The sequence below is a fragment of the Nuphar pumila genome, chromosome 3, assembly GCF_984573655.1.
Source record: "Nuphar pumila chromosome 3, dmNupPumi1.hap1.1, whole genome shotgun sequence".
Taxonomy (NCBI): Eukaryota; Viridiplantae; Streptophyta; class Magnoliopsida; order Nymphaeales; family Nymphaeaceae; genus Nuphar; species Nuphar pumila.
In genome coordinates this window covers 37,988,884-38,002,324 of record NC_143251.1, presented here as the reverse complement: position 1 = coordinate 38,002,324, position 13,441 = coordinate 37,988,884, and the positions used below count along the sequence as shown (strand labels likewise).

Genomic DNA, 13,441 nt, shown 5'->3' with positions numbered 1-13,441 from the left:
AGACGAGTTTCTTGAACGTTTGATACTTTTATTTATAGTTTATGAGATAAGTTACATACTACTAGCTAATTGTATCAAGTACCAATGCAACTATGAAATCGAACTTTGATAAACAGGCTTGGATTAATTGAGTCCTCCAAACCAAACCGAGTGACACCGATCGGTTCTGGGCACAGACCCATAATGCTTGGGTTGAGTTTGACCCGACCACTCAAATCTCTATACTTGGAGTTACTTCAGGTGACACGCTACTTACGTTCAGCATGTGCTGACATTATTTTGTATGATTTTAATAAAAATATATTTTTTATATAAAAAATTAAAAAAACCCATCTCCTTGTATCTTATTTTTTTTAAAATTCACGAACTCGCGTCAACATAGTTCGTAGTGGACACGTGTCCACCCTGACCTGAAAATCCCCCAATAGAGGTTGCCCACCTTAGTCCGGGTCAGGGTGGGTTACAACCCCGGCCCGACCCAGAGGCACACGATGTGTGCCCCTCCTTCCTGACCCCAACCAGGCCTCCTCCTCCTCTCCGACCCTGACCCTGACCCTAACCGCACCTCTCTCTCGACTCCTTCTCTCACTCCAGAACGCCACCGGACCTGCACGGCTGCACCTCCGGCGATCCGGCCTTTCACCGACCGGCGTCGGCCTTCGACGCACGCCGCGCACCCCTCGCAGGTCATCTCTCTCTGAGCCTTTGGCCTGCGGCAGCTCCGATCAGTGCCTCCGGCCATTCTCCATTTGGTGGCAGCCTCTGGTGCACCCCATGACAGGTCCTCTCTCTCTCTCTCTCTCGATACCCGGGTCAGGGATGCAGGCTTGCCGCCTGCACCATGCATCCGTTCAGTCATCCGCCGTCAGGCTGCTTCCCGGCAAGGCGGCATGGCACTGTTGGTCTTCTTCTTCTTGTGTTTTTTTTAAGGTTTACAGTTTTTTGTGTGTTTTTTTCAATTAACATTTAGGTTTTGATTTTGTTTTTTCAAATGAGATGATTGTTTAATTAGGTATTTAAGAGTTTCTTTCTTTTCAATCAACATTAAACATAATTTTACATGATTGATTTTAGTTAGAAACTTAAAATTTTAGGGGTTTTGTTTTTCAATTACTATATATATGAATGATGTTTGTTAGGAATTAGGATTTAGGTTTTTGATTTGTATTTTTTTAAATAGCATGAATATTTAATTAGGTTTTAAGATTTTTTGTGTTTTTTTTCCAATAAGCATTTAGGTTTGGATTTTGTTTTTTTAATAAAATCAATATTTCATTAGGTATTTCTAATTTTTTTTTCAATCAACATTAAATATGATTTGACATGCTTGATTTTAGTTAGAATTTTTGAGGTTTCGTTTTTTTCAATTAGCCTTGAATGATGTTTGATAGGATTGAGTTTTTTTTATTTAGTTTTTTAAATAGCATGAATATTTAATTAAGTTTTAGGATTTTTTGTATTTGTTTTCAATTAGCATTTAGCTTTTTATTTTAAAATCCCGATTCAGGTTTAGATTCAAACTATTGACATTTTATTTTTCAGGAAGATTATACCAGGGAAGTGAAGCTTCCGCAGAGCTGGGAGGTCGCTTTCCCCTCCTCCCGACCGAGCACACGTAGTTCCCTACGGCTGACAAACAAATAGGAGTGACGGTCAAAGAAAGGCACCGCCCCCCCCCCTTCCCCATTCCGTCGCCCAGTGGTTACAACTGTCTTTTTGATCGGTACGGCAGTAGCCCTTTGGTTAGGTTCAACAAGCTGCAGGAACTCCCTTCCTGCTTTAAGCAGCTCTCGCGAGTTCTGCAGCAGCGTTAGTGATGGTGAACATGGTTTAATGCATCTTTTTAACGTCTAACTGATAGAGTGGCAACCGCTGCTACGGCAATAATGGTTCTTACACTAGTCATCTTAGCCACATGCGGTAAAGTGTCTTCTCCGTCTATGCCATACTCACATGAGTCACCTCTGGCGACAAGCCTGGCTTTGTATCTCTCATCAGACCCATCAGATCTCTTCTTAACTATAGAAACCCATCGGTAACCAATAGCAACTTTACCAGAAGGAATAGGAACAAACAAGTGCCATTCTGCTGACAGTAAGTTCTTCAGACATTGCCTGTTGCCAACATGGAATAGGGGGGCTGGAATACAAAAATGAAATGAATATTTAATTATGTACTTCTGTGTTTTGTAAACACTAAACATGATTCCACGTGCTTAATTTTAGTTAGTACTTTGGGGGTTTAGTCTTTTTTTTTCTTTAAACCTCTACATGAATAATGTTTGCTAGGATTGAGGTTTTTTTTAAATAGCATGGAATATTTAATTAGGTTTTAGGGTTTCTTGTGTTTCCTTCTAATTATCATTTAGATTTTTTAAATGAGGTGAATATTTAATTAAGTATTTGTATTTTTTAATCAATATTAAACATGATTCCACATGCTTGATTTTAGTTAGAATTTTAGTTTTTTTTTTGTTAATTAGGCTATATATGAATGATGCTTGCTAAGATTCAAGGTTCTGATTTGGTTTTTTGAAAAAATAGCATAAATGTTTAGTTATGGTTTTAGGGTTTTTTTCATATTTTTTTTTCAATTACCATTAGGCATGAATCCTTGAATAGTTAATAATGAATGTTTGATTTTGGTTAAAATGTTAAGGTTCTTTTTTTATCAATTAGCATAAATGCATAATTTATGATGTTTGTATGAATTAGGGTTTTGATTTGGTGTTTTTCAAAATGACATGAATGCTGAATTATGCTTTTAGGGTTTATGAATTTTTCTTTTTCAATTATCATTAACCATGAATCCATAAAGAATGAATACTTGATTTTGGTTAAAACTTAGAATATTAAGGGTTTTGTCTGTTATTTTATCAATTAGCATAGATGCATAATTTATGATTTTTGTTAAGATTTAGGTTTTTGATTTGCATAATTTCAAATGGCATGAATGATTAAATTAGGGATTTAAGGACTTTTGTGCTTTTCTTTTTTCTTTTCACTTAGCATTTTAATTAGTAATAATCATCATTCTATGTTTGATTTCAATTAGGACGGGGGGTTTGTTTGTGCTTTTCAAATAGCATTAATCATGATTCTATTTTGATTTCTATTATGATTTTAGGATTTTTTTGTGTTTTTGCCGATTTGTTTTAGTATTTATTGAGGTAGTTTGACTTACATATATTTGCAATGTAAACATTGTATTGATATTTCATACTTGAGACCATTTATTAGTAATTACTTTTTTTCCACGGTGCAATTGTGCCCACCCTAGTTGAGATTCCTGGCTCAGCCCCTGGTTCGTATCCATATCTTTGTGAGATATATGTGAGGTTTAATGAGATGGTCTTGGCCTCTTGGGGCAGAAACTGGTAGGGAGAGACCAAGCTGGGACAAAGAGTGATGGCAGCTTCAGGAACCAATTCTCACAACAAAGAGATTGCCATCAGGAAGAGAATAGTCAACATGTAAGCACCTCTCTCTCTCTCTTGTAGTGAAAATTTTGAAGGTTTTCTGTTTATTTCTTAATAAACCCAGTTGCTTAAATGGGCATTACTAATCTTAGAAGATTGAACATATTCCTCTTCTGCTGTTTTCTGGGTATTGGGTACATTTGAGGCTCTTCCATTTAGTTGTTATAAAGTTTTCCCAAGATGGTTTGCCAAGTATCTACTAAATATTTGAAAGTGTTTGATGTTATTAAGATAACAGAAAAAAACCGAGATTTGTACCTCATATTTTTGTGAGAGAGAGATAGAGCCTTAGTTTATTTTAACAATTATATGTGCATCCTTAGTACCAAGTGACTTTGATGATTTTATGACATGGGTGGTCGAGATTCAGTGTTGACATGAGCTTTTATCTATCCCATTCAAATTTTGTGGGTGTTTCAGATTCAACAAGAGAGAAGAAGACTTCTCATCCTTGAGAGAATACAATGATTACTTGGAAGAAGTGGAAGACATGAGTAAGTCTTAATAGAAATGTCTGGCGATGCAACTTTGATTTCTCACAGAGTATCCTTGTATATTTATACGGCCAAAATTGGTTTCTTGCCTCCAGTTTTTTATCTGATTGAAGGAAACAATGTCCCAGCCATCGAAGCCAAAATTGCAAAATACCAAGAAGAAAATAAGGAGCAGATAATTAATGCCCAAGCTCGAAAGGTATTGCGACTGGCATGTCCATTGTTATGTTATTGTTGGTCCTATAGATTTTTTTGTATATCAGTCCAGAGTACACCTTATTGGGATATAAGGGCTCCTTTTCTATTTAGCTTTTCTGCGAGTTCATCAGTTTTTGTGGAAATATTTTGTTGGCAAACGACCCTTTCACTAGATTGTAAGTATGGTCTCTAGTTGTTTCCGGTTTGCATTATGTATATTCAATGAAAAATGCCTTTTAAACTATGATAATTTCCTCAATGAATAGGCTGAAGAACTTGCAGCAGCCATGAGGGCAAGTAAAGGGCCTCCTGTGCAGAATGGTCTGAGTGATGTGGTGAGTTAATTAATTGTGCCTTCTTTCTAGCACATGTTTTTTTCTGTGCTGGTTATGTATATATTGGTCTTTTGAAATGGCAAACACACATACCCGCTACTCTTAACCGTCAATCTCTTTGCAAAAACTGTTAATATTTGTGAAATAGCCTTTTCCTTCAAAACCAACTGTTCTTAACTTATCAGTGCAACTTTCAAGTTATATTGAATTTTCTCTCTATAAGTGCACATTGACTCACCTGTGCTTTCACATGTGATCTGAATCTATTTGTAGGCTACTGTGCAATTGATTTCACATTTGTTTACAACTGCTTGTTTTTTCCTGAGTCATCTTTTCTCCTTTTTGTTGGTTGTCTAGGTGAGATATTAATTTCTTCACATGAGTGTGTCATTGATACTGGAAACACTAGTACGGCATGGAAAGCATGCTATGAAGCATGAGTGCAGTGTGATTGCTTTAGGAAACATGCTTCCGGTTAAGTGAAATGTATGTTTTCCACAAAAGAAAGCACCCCTTACCATTTGCAGGGAATCACACTCTATAACTCTAGCAATGTCTTCTCTCACTTTTCTGCCTCTGTTGCTTCCTATATTTCTCTGTACTTCCTCCCATGTGTTTCCTATGCTCCCTAAACATGTTCTGCTTCCTGCATTGTAGCGTCTTTTGGCACTTGCTTCTTCCCTTACCCTGTTGGCTTACCTGCTTAACATCCTGGAAACATTAGTAAATTCTGCTTTTGTATGTCAATATGTGTTGTAGTGTACAATTTCAAGTGCCTATCTGAGTGGTAAGGGGTTTTTACGTTAATGTGCTGATAATTGATAGCGAAGAGCCCCAACTGATAAAGTTCTTGGGTGCTTGTTTAACAATATGTGAATGGAGGTTAGATAAATTAGCAGGGATGGCCAACCCAATTTGGATGGACATCCTTAGTTTCTTACTTTTTATCACATAAGGGTTTATACTGTTAGTACAACAAACAACAACAACAACAACAACTACGCCTTCATCCCAAAACAATTGGGGTCGGCGATATGAACCAAAAAAGAAAATCATTCTGGGTCTTCCACATGAATCCTTCTCCTCCAATCATTTCTATTCAATGCCATGTCCTCGGTGAGGTTCAAAGCATTCATGTCCTTTCCTATCATCTCCATCCATGTCTTTCTAGGCCTACCTGGACCTCTTTTAACTAATATATTTTCCCATTTCTCCATCCTTCTAACTGGAGCATCATTAGGCCTTCGCCGAATATGTCCAAACCACCGTAAACGATTCTCTCTCATCTTATTTTCAATGGGTGCAACGCCTACCTTCTTACGTATCTCCTCGTTCCGAATCTTATCTTTTATTGTATTTCCACACATCCATCTAAGCATACGCATTTCAGCTACACTCATTTTTTGAATATGATGTCTCTTGGCAGCCCAACATTCCGTACCATATAGTAAAGCAGGCCTAATAGTCGTCCTATAAAACTTTTCCTTCAACCGCAATGGCATTCTACGTTCGCACAATACTCCAGTTGCACTTTTCCATTTCATCCACCCAACCTTTATCTTATGATTTACATCTCCATCAATTTCTCCATACTTTTGAATGATAGATCCCAAATATTTGAAACAATCATCCACCGGTATTTCTTGCTCACCAAGCTTCACTACACTCCCATCACTACTTCGTTGCTTACTAAACCGACATTCCATATATTCTGTCTTACTCTTACTCAACTTAAAACCTCTTGCTTCCAATGTTTGTCTCCATAATTCTAACTTAGCATTAACCCCAGCTCTAGACTCATCAATCAAAACAATATCATCAGCAAACAACATACACCACGACACATTTTCTTGAATTGATCTCGTAAGCTCATCCATCACTATAGCAAATAGGAAAGGGCTTAAAGCGGATCCTTGATGTAACCCAATCGTTATAGGAAAATTGGTTATCGCCCCTCCACAAGTGCGGACATTGGTTACTACTCCTTCATACATATCTTTAATTATACTAATGTACTTGAGAGAAACACCTTTCTTCATCATTGTCCACCAGAGAACGTCCCTAGGTACTCTATCGTATGCCTTCTCCAAATCAATAAAAACCATATGCAAATCTTTGTTCCTCTCTCTATTTCTCTCAATAAGTTGTCTAAGAAGATGTATAGCTTCCATAGTTGATCTTCCAGGCATAAAACCAAATTGATTCTCCGATATCATGCCAACCTTCCTCAACCTAGACTCAATCACTCTCTCCCAAAGTTTCATAGTATGACTCATGAGTTTTATACCACGATAGTTTGTGCAATCTTGTATATCACCCTTATTCTTATATAGAGGCACCAAAGTACGCTTCCTCCACTCATTAGGCATCTTATTTGTCCGCCAAATCTTGTTAAAAAGATTTGTCAACCATTCGAAACTTTTCTCTCCCAAGCATTTCCAAGCCTCGATAGGTATACTATCTGAGCCAACTGCCCTTCTTGATTTCATTTTCTTCAAAGCCTCTGCAATTTCTTTCTTTTGAATCTTGCGCCTGAAGTCACGATTCATTGGAGAAGTCTCCAAGATCCTGAGCATGACTTCCATTAAATAGCTTATCAAAATAATCTTTCCATCTCTCCTTAATCTCCTCATCTTTGACTAAAACCCCTTGCGTTTCATCTTTGATATATCTAACCATACCAAGATCCCTCGATTTCCTATCTCTCATCTTTGCAAGCCTATAAATATCCTTCTCGCCTTCTTTGGTATCCAACTTGTCATAAACCTCCTTATATACCTTATCCCTCGCGTTTCGAACTACTTTTTTAGCTTCCTTCTTTGCTATCATATACTTCTCCAAATTCTCATTATCACGACTCTTAGATTTCTATAACACTCTCTTTTAACCTTAATAGCTAATTTAACATCCTCGTTCCACCATGATGTATCCTTACCTAGCGGTGTACCGCCTTTAGACTCACCCAATACCTCCTTAGTCACCTTTCTCATGCCACCCGCTATCTTATTCCACATTGATTCTGAATCCTCCTCGAGACACCAATCAACTTTCTTAACTACCTGCTCTACAAACATTCCTTGTTTATCTCCTTTCAGTGTCCACCACTTAATTCTATGATCTATCCTATGTCTATCCCTTTTGCGACATTGTCTAATTCTAAGATTTAAAATTAAGACTCTATGTTGTGTAGCTAAACTTTCTCCCGGTATAACCTTACAATCGATGCAACAACCCCTATCTCTCTTTCTAAGTAGAAAAAAATCTATCTGACTCGTATTAACCCCACTTTTAAATGTTACTAGGTGAGACTCCCTCTTTCTAAACCAAGTGTTTACTAAGATCATATCATAGGACAAACCAAAATCTAAAATCCTTTCTCAACTTTCGTTTGTTTTTCCTATACCTTAGCCTCCCGTGGATACTCTCAAATCCATCCCTACTAATGCCTACATGTCCATTAAGGTTACCGCCGATGAAAAGCTTTTCTCCATAAGATATCCCTTATACTACTCCATCTAAATCTTTCCAAAATTGACACTTAATAGAATCATGTAAACCTACTTGAGGTGCATAAACACTAATAATATTAATAATATCCGTACCTAATACTAATTTAATAAGTAAAATCCTATCACCCTTCCTACGGACCTCAACTACATTATCTATAAACTCACGACTCATAACAATCACTACTCCATTCCTATTCCTATTTATTCCTGTATACCAAATCTTATATCCCCAAGGTTCTATCACTTTTGCTTTCTCACCTACCCATTTGGTCTCTTGTAGACATAAAATATCAATCTTTCTCCTACACATAACATCTACTAACTCTACCAACTTACCAATTAAAGATCCTATGTTCCAAGTGGCTAACCTAATTTTATGGTCTTGGACTAACTTCTTTACCCCCACCCGTCCAACAAAGTGAGGGAACCCTTGCCTATTTGACACCACAATCGGGCGCCGGTGTGACGCGTCGCTTCTGGGCGACGACCTAGCAACCCTTGCCCATTTATCACTGCCTCCGAGCCTATAGAGTACAACGCATCGCTCAGTATGGAACGCCTCAACGAAATTCTCATATTGGTTTATGAGGGAGCAAAGCAACTGAGCGATATAGATTAAACTTAAAGCATTCTTTTTTCCTCGACTAAACAACAGTTAGTCACCTGTTTAGGCATGCGGGGAATTTAGGCATGCGGGGAATCATTGAAAGAAGAGATCTTTTAAGAGAAAATTTTATCAGAGAAATTCTTAACAGCTACATCAAATCACGAACTACATGAAAATTGTCCCTTTTTTATGCCAATTCATTAGTCACCTGTTGTTTTTTTTTTGACGCAACCAATTTCAATATCGCCCTAAAGCAAATGTGGAAAAGCTTGATCAATAGTTCAGGAATCACCATTTTTCGGAGTGTTCTTGGGAAGACTAGATCTTCACATTTGGGAATGTAGGAGGTGAGTAAAATAGATTTTTCAGAGGATTTAGCTATGGCTCTACTGTATTTTCCTCAATACAGCTGTGCAACCTTCAATTTCTTTTGTAGAAGCAAGATTTAAAGTAGTTAAATACTTTTGAAGATTACTGCAGAGGAAGCTAGACTTGTAAATTTGCAGTAGTAGGAGGGGCATGAAGAGCGTGATATTAGCAAGATCTACTAATGAAAAAAAAAAACAGTAACAGATAATTTGATATAAGAATTTAGACAAGGTTGGTGAGAACAATGTAACTCCCCCCCCCCCCCCCCCTCCCTTTTTTTTTTCTATACATGATGAATAGGACGAAAATATGTGAATAAATTACATTCTAAAGACGTACTGGTGTTGTAACAGAGAACAGGGAGAAATACTAGTAGATTTATAAGGGAGGAGGATGCTACTAGGGATGCACAATGAGTTGGATAAGCTCAAGCTTGGCTTTTTTAAGCCTGGTTTGGACTCGTCCGTGTATGTAAATGAGCTGAGCTCAAGCAGCATGATATGTCTAGCTTTCTCTCCTTGCTCGATTTTCACCAAAAGCTTGATTAGCGTAAGTGAATTTATTAGCCTGGTTAGGCTTTGTTTAGTAGGGTCAGTAGGTCATTATTATATGTCTTTGTTGCACACGAGACAAAAAAGCAAGTCCTACCCTAATGGGCACAGGATGTTGGGCTATGCAAGTGGTGGCAGTTTTGAACCCACCCCCTAAAAAATGTATTTCAATTTTTTTCCCAGCAAATTCAATCCGCTTGAGGCATGCTGATCCTGAGTCAAGCTTGTTCAAGCTTGACATGAGCGGATTTTTGAACAAGGCTATGCAAGCTCCTTGAGCTGAGCTTGAGTATTACTTTTCTCAAATGAGTGTGCTCGCACAACCCAGGTTCAGCACATGCGCATCCCTAGATGGTACAACTAATACTGGAAATTTTTGAGGAAAATGGAGACCTGACACTGCTAATACACCAGGATAGGAACTTGGTCAAACAGGCCACTAGTTGGCTTTCGTCCATACTCAGTGGGGTGCAGATCTTACTGAATTTGGTGGTGTTTTGTTTCCACTAAGTCTCATCAAGTGTTGTCATTTTATTCTCTAACTACGATGGATCATAAGCTGGTCTTTCTATTCCATTCTACATCTTCACTCCTTCCTCTTGTTTGACCATGCTATCCAACTCATCCTCTATGCCAGTATCAGTCATGTTTCTCAGCATCCTCTAACTATCCTCATGCTCATTTTGTTACACCTGTCATGTCAGTATGTCACAGTACATGTCAATGCTCACTCTTCCTCATCTAGCTTTTCATTGATTATTAGTGGTCATGTTTGTTAGGTTTCACTTTTTGAGGTTGTTTCATTATTTCAGCACATAACCATTAGGGTCATGGGTGACAGACACTAGGTCTTCAATTTTTTGAACTTCAAAGACCCTAGATTGATGGGATTAGATCATTTAAACTAAAAGAATGCTGGTAAAGTTGGAATGCAAGTTGATCACTGTGGGTCATAGCCCAAAGTCCAAAACCTCTATAGTGCTCCAGCAGTTCCTTCCTTTTTGGAATGACAGGTCAGGTTTTGTTTATATGTTCGCCGAAGAATCTTTTCAGTTGAACTTATCAGTCCTTTCTCTTGGATTTATGCCTCCAGTTCTCTGGATGGCGATTGCAAAGGCTTGCTGTAAACGAAAAGAAAATGGACTCCTTTCTAGCCTCTTTTTGCAGTTAATTTTGTTGAGGTCAAAATCGGAATTGATTACTTGTCAGCAGCAACTTATTGTGTCTTCTGCTTTTGAGGTTTTGTTTGGCCTTGCCTGTTTAGATGGTTGTCATTATCATTTTGTGGGGCTGATGGGCTTACTTATTTAAAGACAAGTGTCTTGTTTAGTATTTATTTAAGAACTCTCTGAGCACTTACAACTGTATTTTGGCCCCTTAGGGCTATAGTGTTTTGTTTTTTAATTTAAATGAATTACTTGCCTTTTCAAGAATGAAAAATCATGTGCATAATATAGGTTCATGGCAGCATATTGTAAATGTTTAGAAATTGAACTTTTATCGAAAACTAGTAAAAATGAGTATCATGGACGATTATCTTGAATTAGATTATGATGCTGCTGTCAAATTACAATAAAAAGGAAGTGTTAATGCTTGTGAATAAGTTTTGGTGGCAAATGACAACCTGTGCTCACTTACTAAGGTACAAAAAGATGAGCATCATGGCTTACTATCATACTTTTAGCCAAGTTACAGCAACTTGCAATGTAAATCCTTGTGAATGATTTTTGCTGTGAAAAACGTTTTTCACCTTAGTGTGAACTAGAGAAACCGAACACACACACTCACACTCACACACATGCACAGAGAGATGACAGAATCATAAAAAGTACTGAACCTTCACTGTTTAGAGATAGTTAAAGGCTTTGAGCTGTCAAATTGATCAATGAAATCCAGCTTTGAGCTGCCAATTTTATCAATGAGACTCCAGAAGTAGAGTTTTTTTTTTGAATGCCGAGTCATGAAGATGCTAATTTTTATCTGATGCCGTTTAAGTAGAGTTGGTAAGCAAATAGAACAACACTTAGCTCCGCTCAGTTTTGGCTTGCATGAAGCTGGTTCGTGCTTGTCAAATGGGCTTGGGCGAGATGAGCCATGTGCAGCTCTCTTAGATTAAATGAGTCAAGCACACACAGAGGGTGTTTGGCTCTGCTCGGTTTGGGTAGGCTCATGAAGATGTAATATATAGTATTATGTATAGTATTTTGTCAAAAAAAGCAATGTGGTGCAGTTGGTTAGAGTGTGTGGCTCTCATCTGGGAGTTTCGGAGTTAAAATCTAGTTGTTTTCATTAAGAGCGTAGAACTTTTTGCACGAGACAAACTGGGCTGAGCTTGTCTGGCTTGGGCTCATACGAGCTTGGGCTCATACGAGCTTGGGCTCATACGAGCTTGAGCTCGACTTGGCTCACACGAGCCAGATGAGCAGAGTCCAAACAGTTCCAGGCCATAAACAAGCTAAGCCTGAACAGCTTTTGCACAACTGATTTAACAGCCCTATGTTTAAGATCATTGAGCATATTGAGAGTACCTGGGACTCAAATCAGGGTTGAGTCTAGAAATCTTGCTACTTGGCTGTGGCTCATCAATCCACTCACATATGGGCAGTTTCTTGAAAAGTTCTCTGATACTTCAATTTTGCTCATTATCGTTCATGGAATACAGAGTGCAATTCCTTAAGCAAATAAAATTTTTCTTTGGCCTTTTTTCTGTATTTTATATTTGATTCTTCTACCCTCAGAATAATTGTCAACCGTTTCTAAAAGATTTTGTTATGTCTTATGATGCAGGCTTTGGGGCCAAACACACAAGTAGGGATAAGTGGGGTTGCGCAGGGACAATATGCTCCTGCTCTGCCAGGCGGCACATTCGGACAACCAAGGCCTACAGGTGTAGCGCCTCAGCCAGTACCAGTTGGTGGAGGCCTAGATAGTGTCATGGGCATTGAAGATGAAGCAACTATGAAGCTTCGAGCAGAAAGAGCTGCTAGAGCAGGAGGGTGGACGGTGGAAATATGCAAGAAAAGAGCACTAGAAGAAGCCTTTGGTAGCTTGTGGGTTTGAGTCCCACAGATTGTGTGTAAAGGGATGACATAATTACTCTACTATTGATTCATTGTGATGGAGCTTCTTTCTCGGGCATGACAACATTGTTGCTGTTAACTTCCACAAAAAACATGTTGTACCCACATGCATGCCATTGTAGATTCTGATTCTTCAGTGTTGGGGTTGTTTATGGGATATTTATTTCTTGGTACACTTTAAGACCGAATAGAAGTCATTGAATTGTGGTCAAAGTACGGTGAGATTACTAATGTTATGTTGATTTCATCAGGCATGTTGTGGCCAGTGCAAAGGCAATGCTGCGCATGCAGTTATTTGTTTCATTGTTCATGTGAAGGAATTATAAGGATTTATTTTTCAGAAAATGACTACTGTACACAAAAATTTCTGAAATGCTTCACATTTTTTAATCCCCCTATGTCTAAATTCGAAAATACCTAACTTTTTTATGACATTTTTACCTTTTGCACAAACAATGATATGTTGGTATGCCTTTTTTTTTTTTTTTTCCGACATGGAAAGCTGGGGTTAGTCCGTCCCCTATCAGCTATACAACCATACTATTTAGGGTTCGAACTTGCAACGTCTCAACACAAGGTGATGTGCACTAACTGTATCTTGGTATCACAAACTCTCACTAAAATATAGATTTGCACATTTTCTTTTGCGGGCCTCAAGAAGTCCACATAACAAAATTTGCAAAACCTCATTAAATTGAGATTTGTGTGACTTTGCAAACACCATACTAAATTTGCATATATAGTATGATATTGCAAGATACCATGCAAACATCTTTTCAATAATAGATCTTTAAAGAAATTTGCAAATATGTGATGATGT

The 13,441-nt window shown here is 38.0% G+C and overlaps 1 protein-coding gene across 6 annotated transcripts; it reads left to right on the top strand.

Annotated features, from left to right (window-relative positions):
• The first annotated feature begins 568 nt into the window (after window positions 1-568).
• On the top strand, window positions 569-12,924 carry LOC149842623 (uncharacterized). Of its 6 annotated transcripts, none has more exons than XM_089999326.1 (7): window positions 569-781; window positions 1,543-1,723; window positions 3,371-3,472; window positions 3,899-3,972; window positions 4,068-4,171; window positions 4,437-4,505; window positions 12,329-12,924. In XM_089999326.1, the coding sequence occupies exons 3-7, from the start codon at window positions 3,408-3,410 to the stop codon at window positions 12,599-12,601; spliced, it is 585 nt and encodes a 194-aa protein (XP_089855452.1). In that variant the 5' UTR covers window positions 569-781; window positions 1,543-1,723; window positions 3,371-3,407; the 3' UTR covers window positions 12,602-12,924. The 6 variants fall into 6 exon arrangements, with proteins under 6 accessions (XP_089855452.1, XP_089855450.1, XP_089855454.1 ...); XM_089999324.1 differs by having other exon boundaries at window positions 3,280-3,472; XM_089999328.1 differs by lacking the exon at window positions 1,543-1,723.
• The last annotated feature ends 517 nt before the right edge of the window (window positions 12,925-13,441 follow it).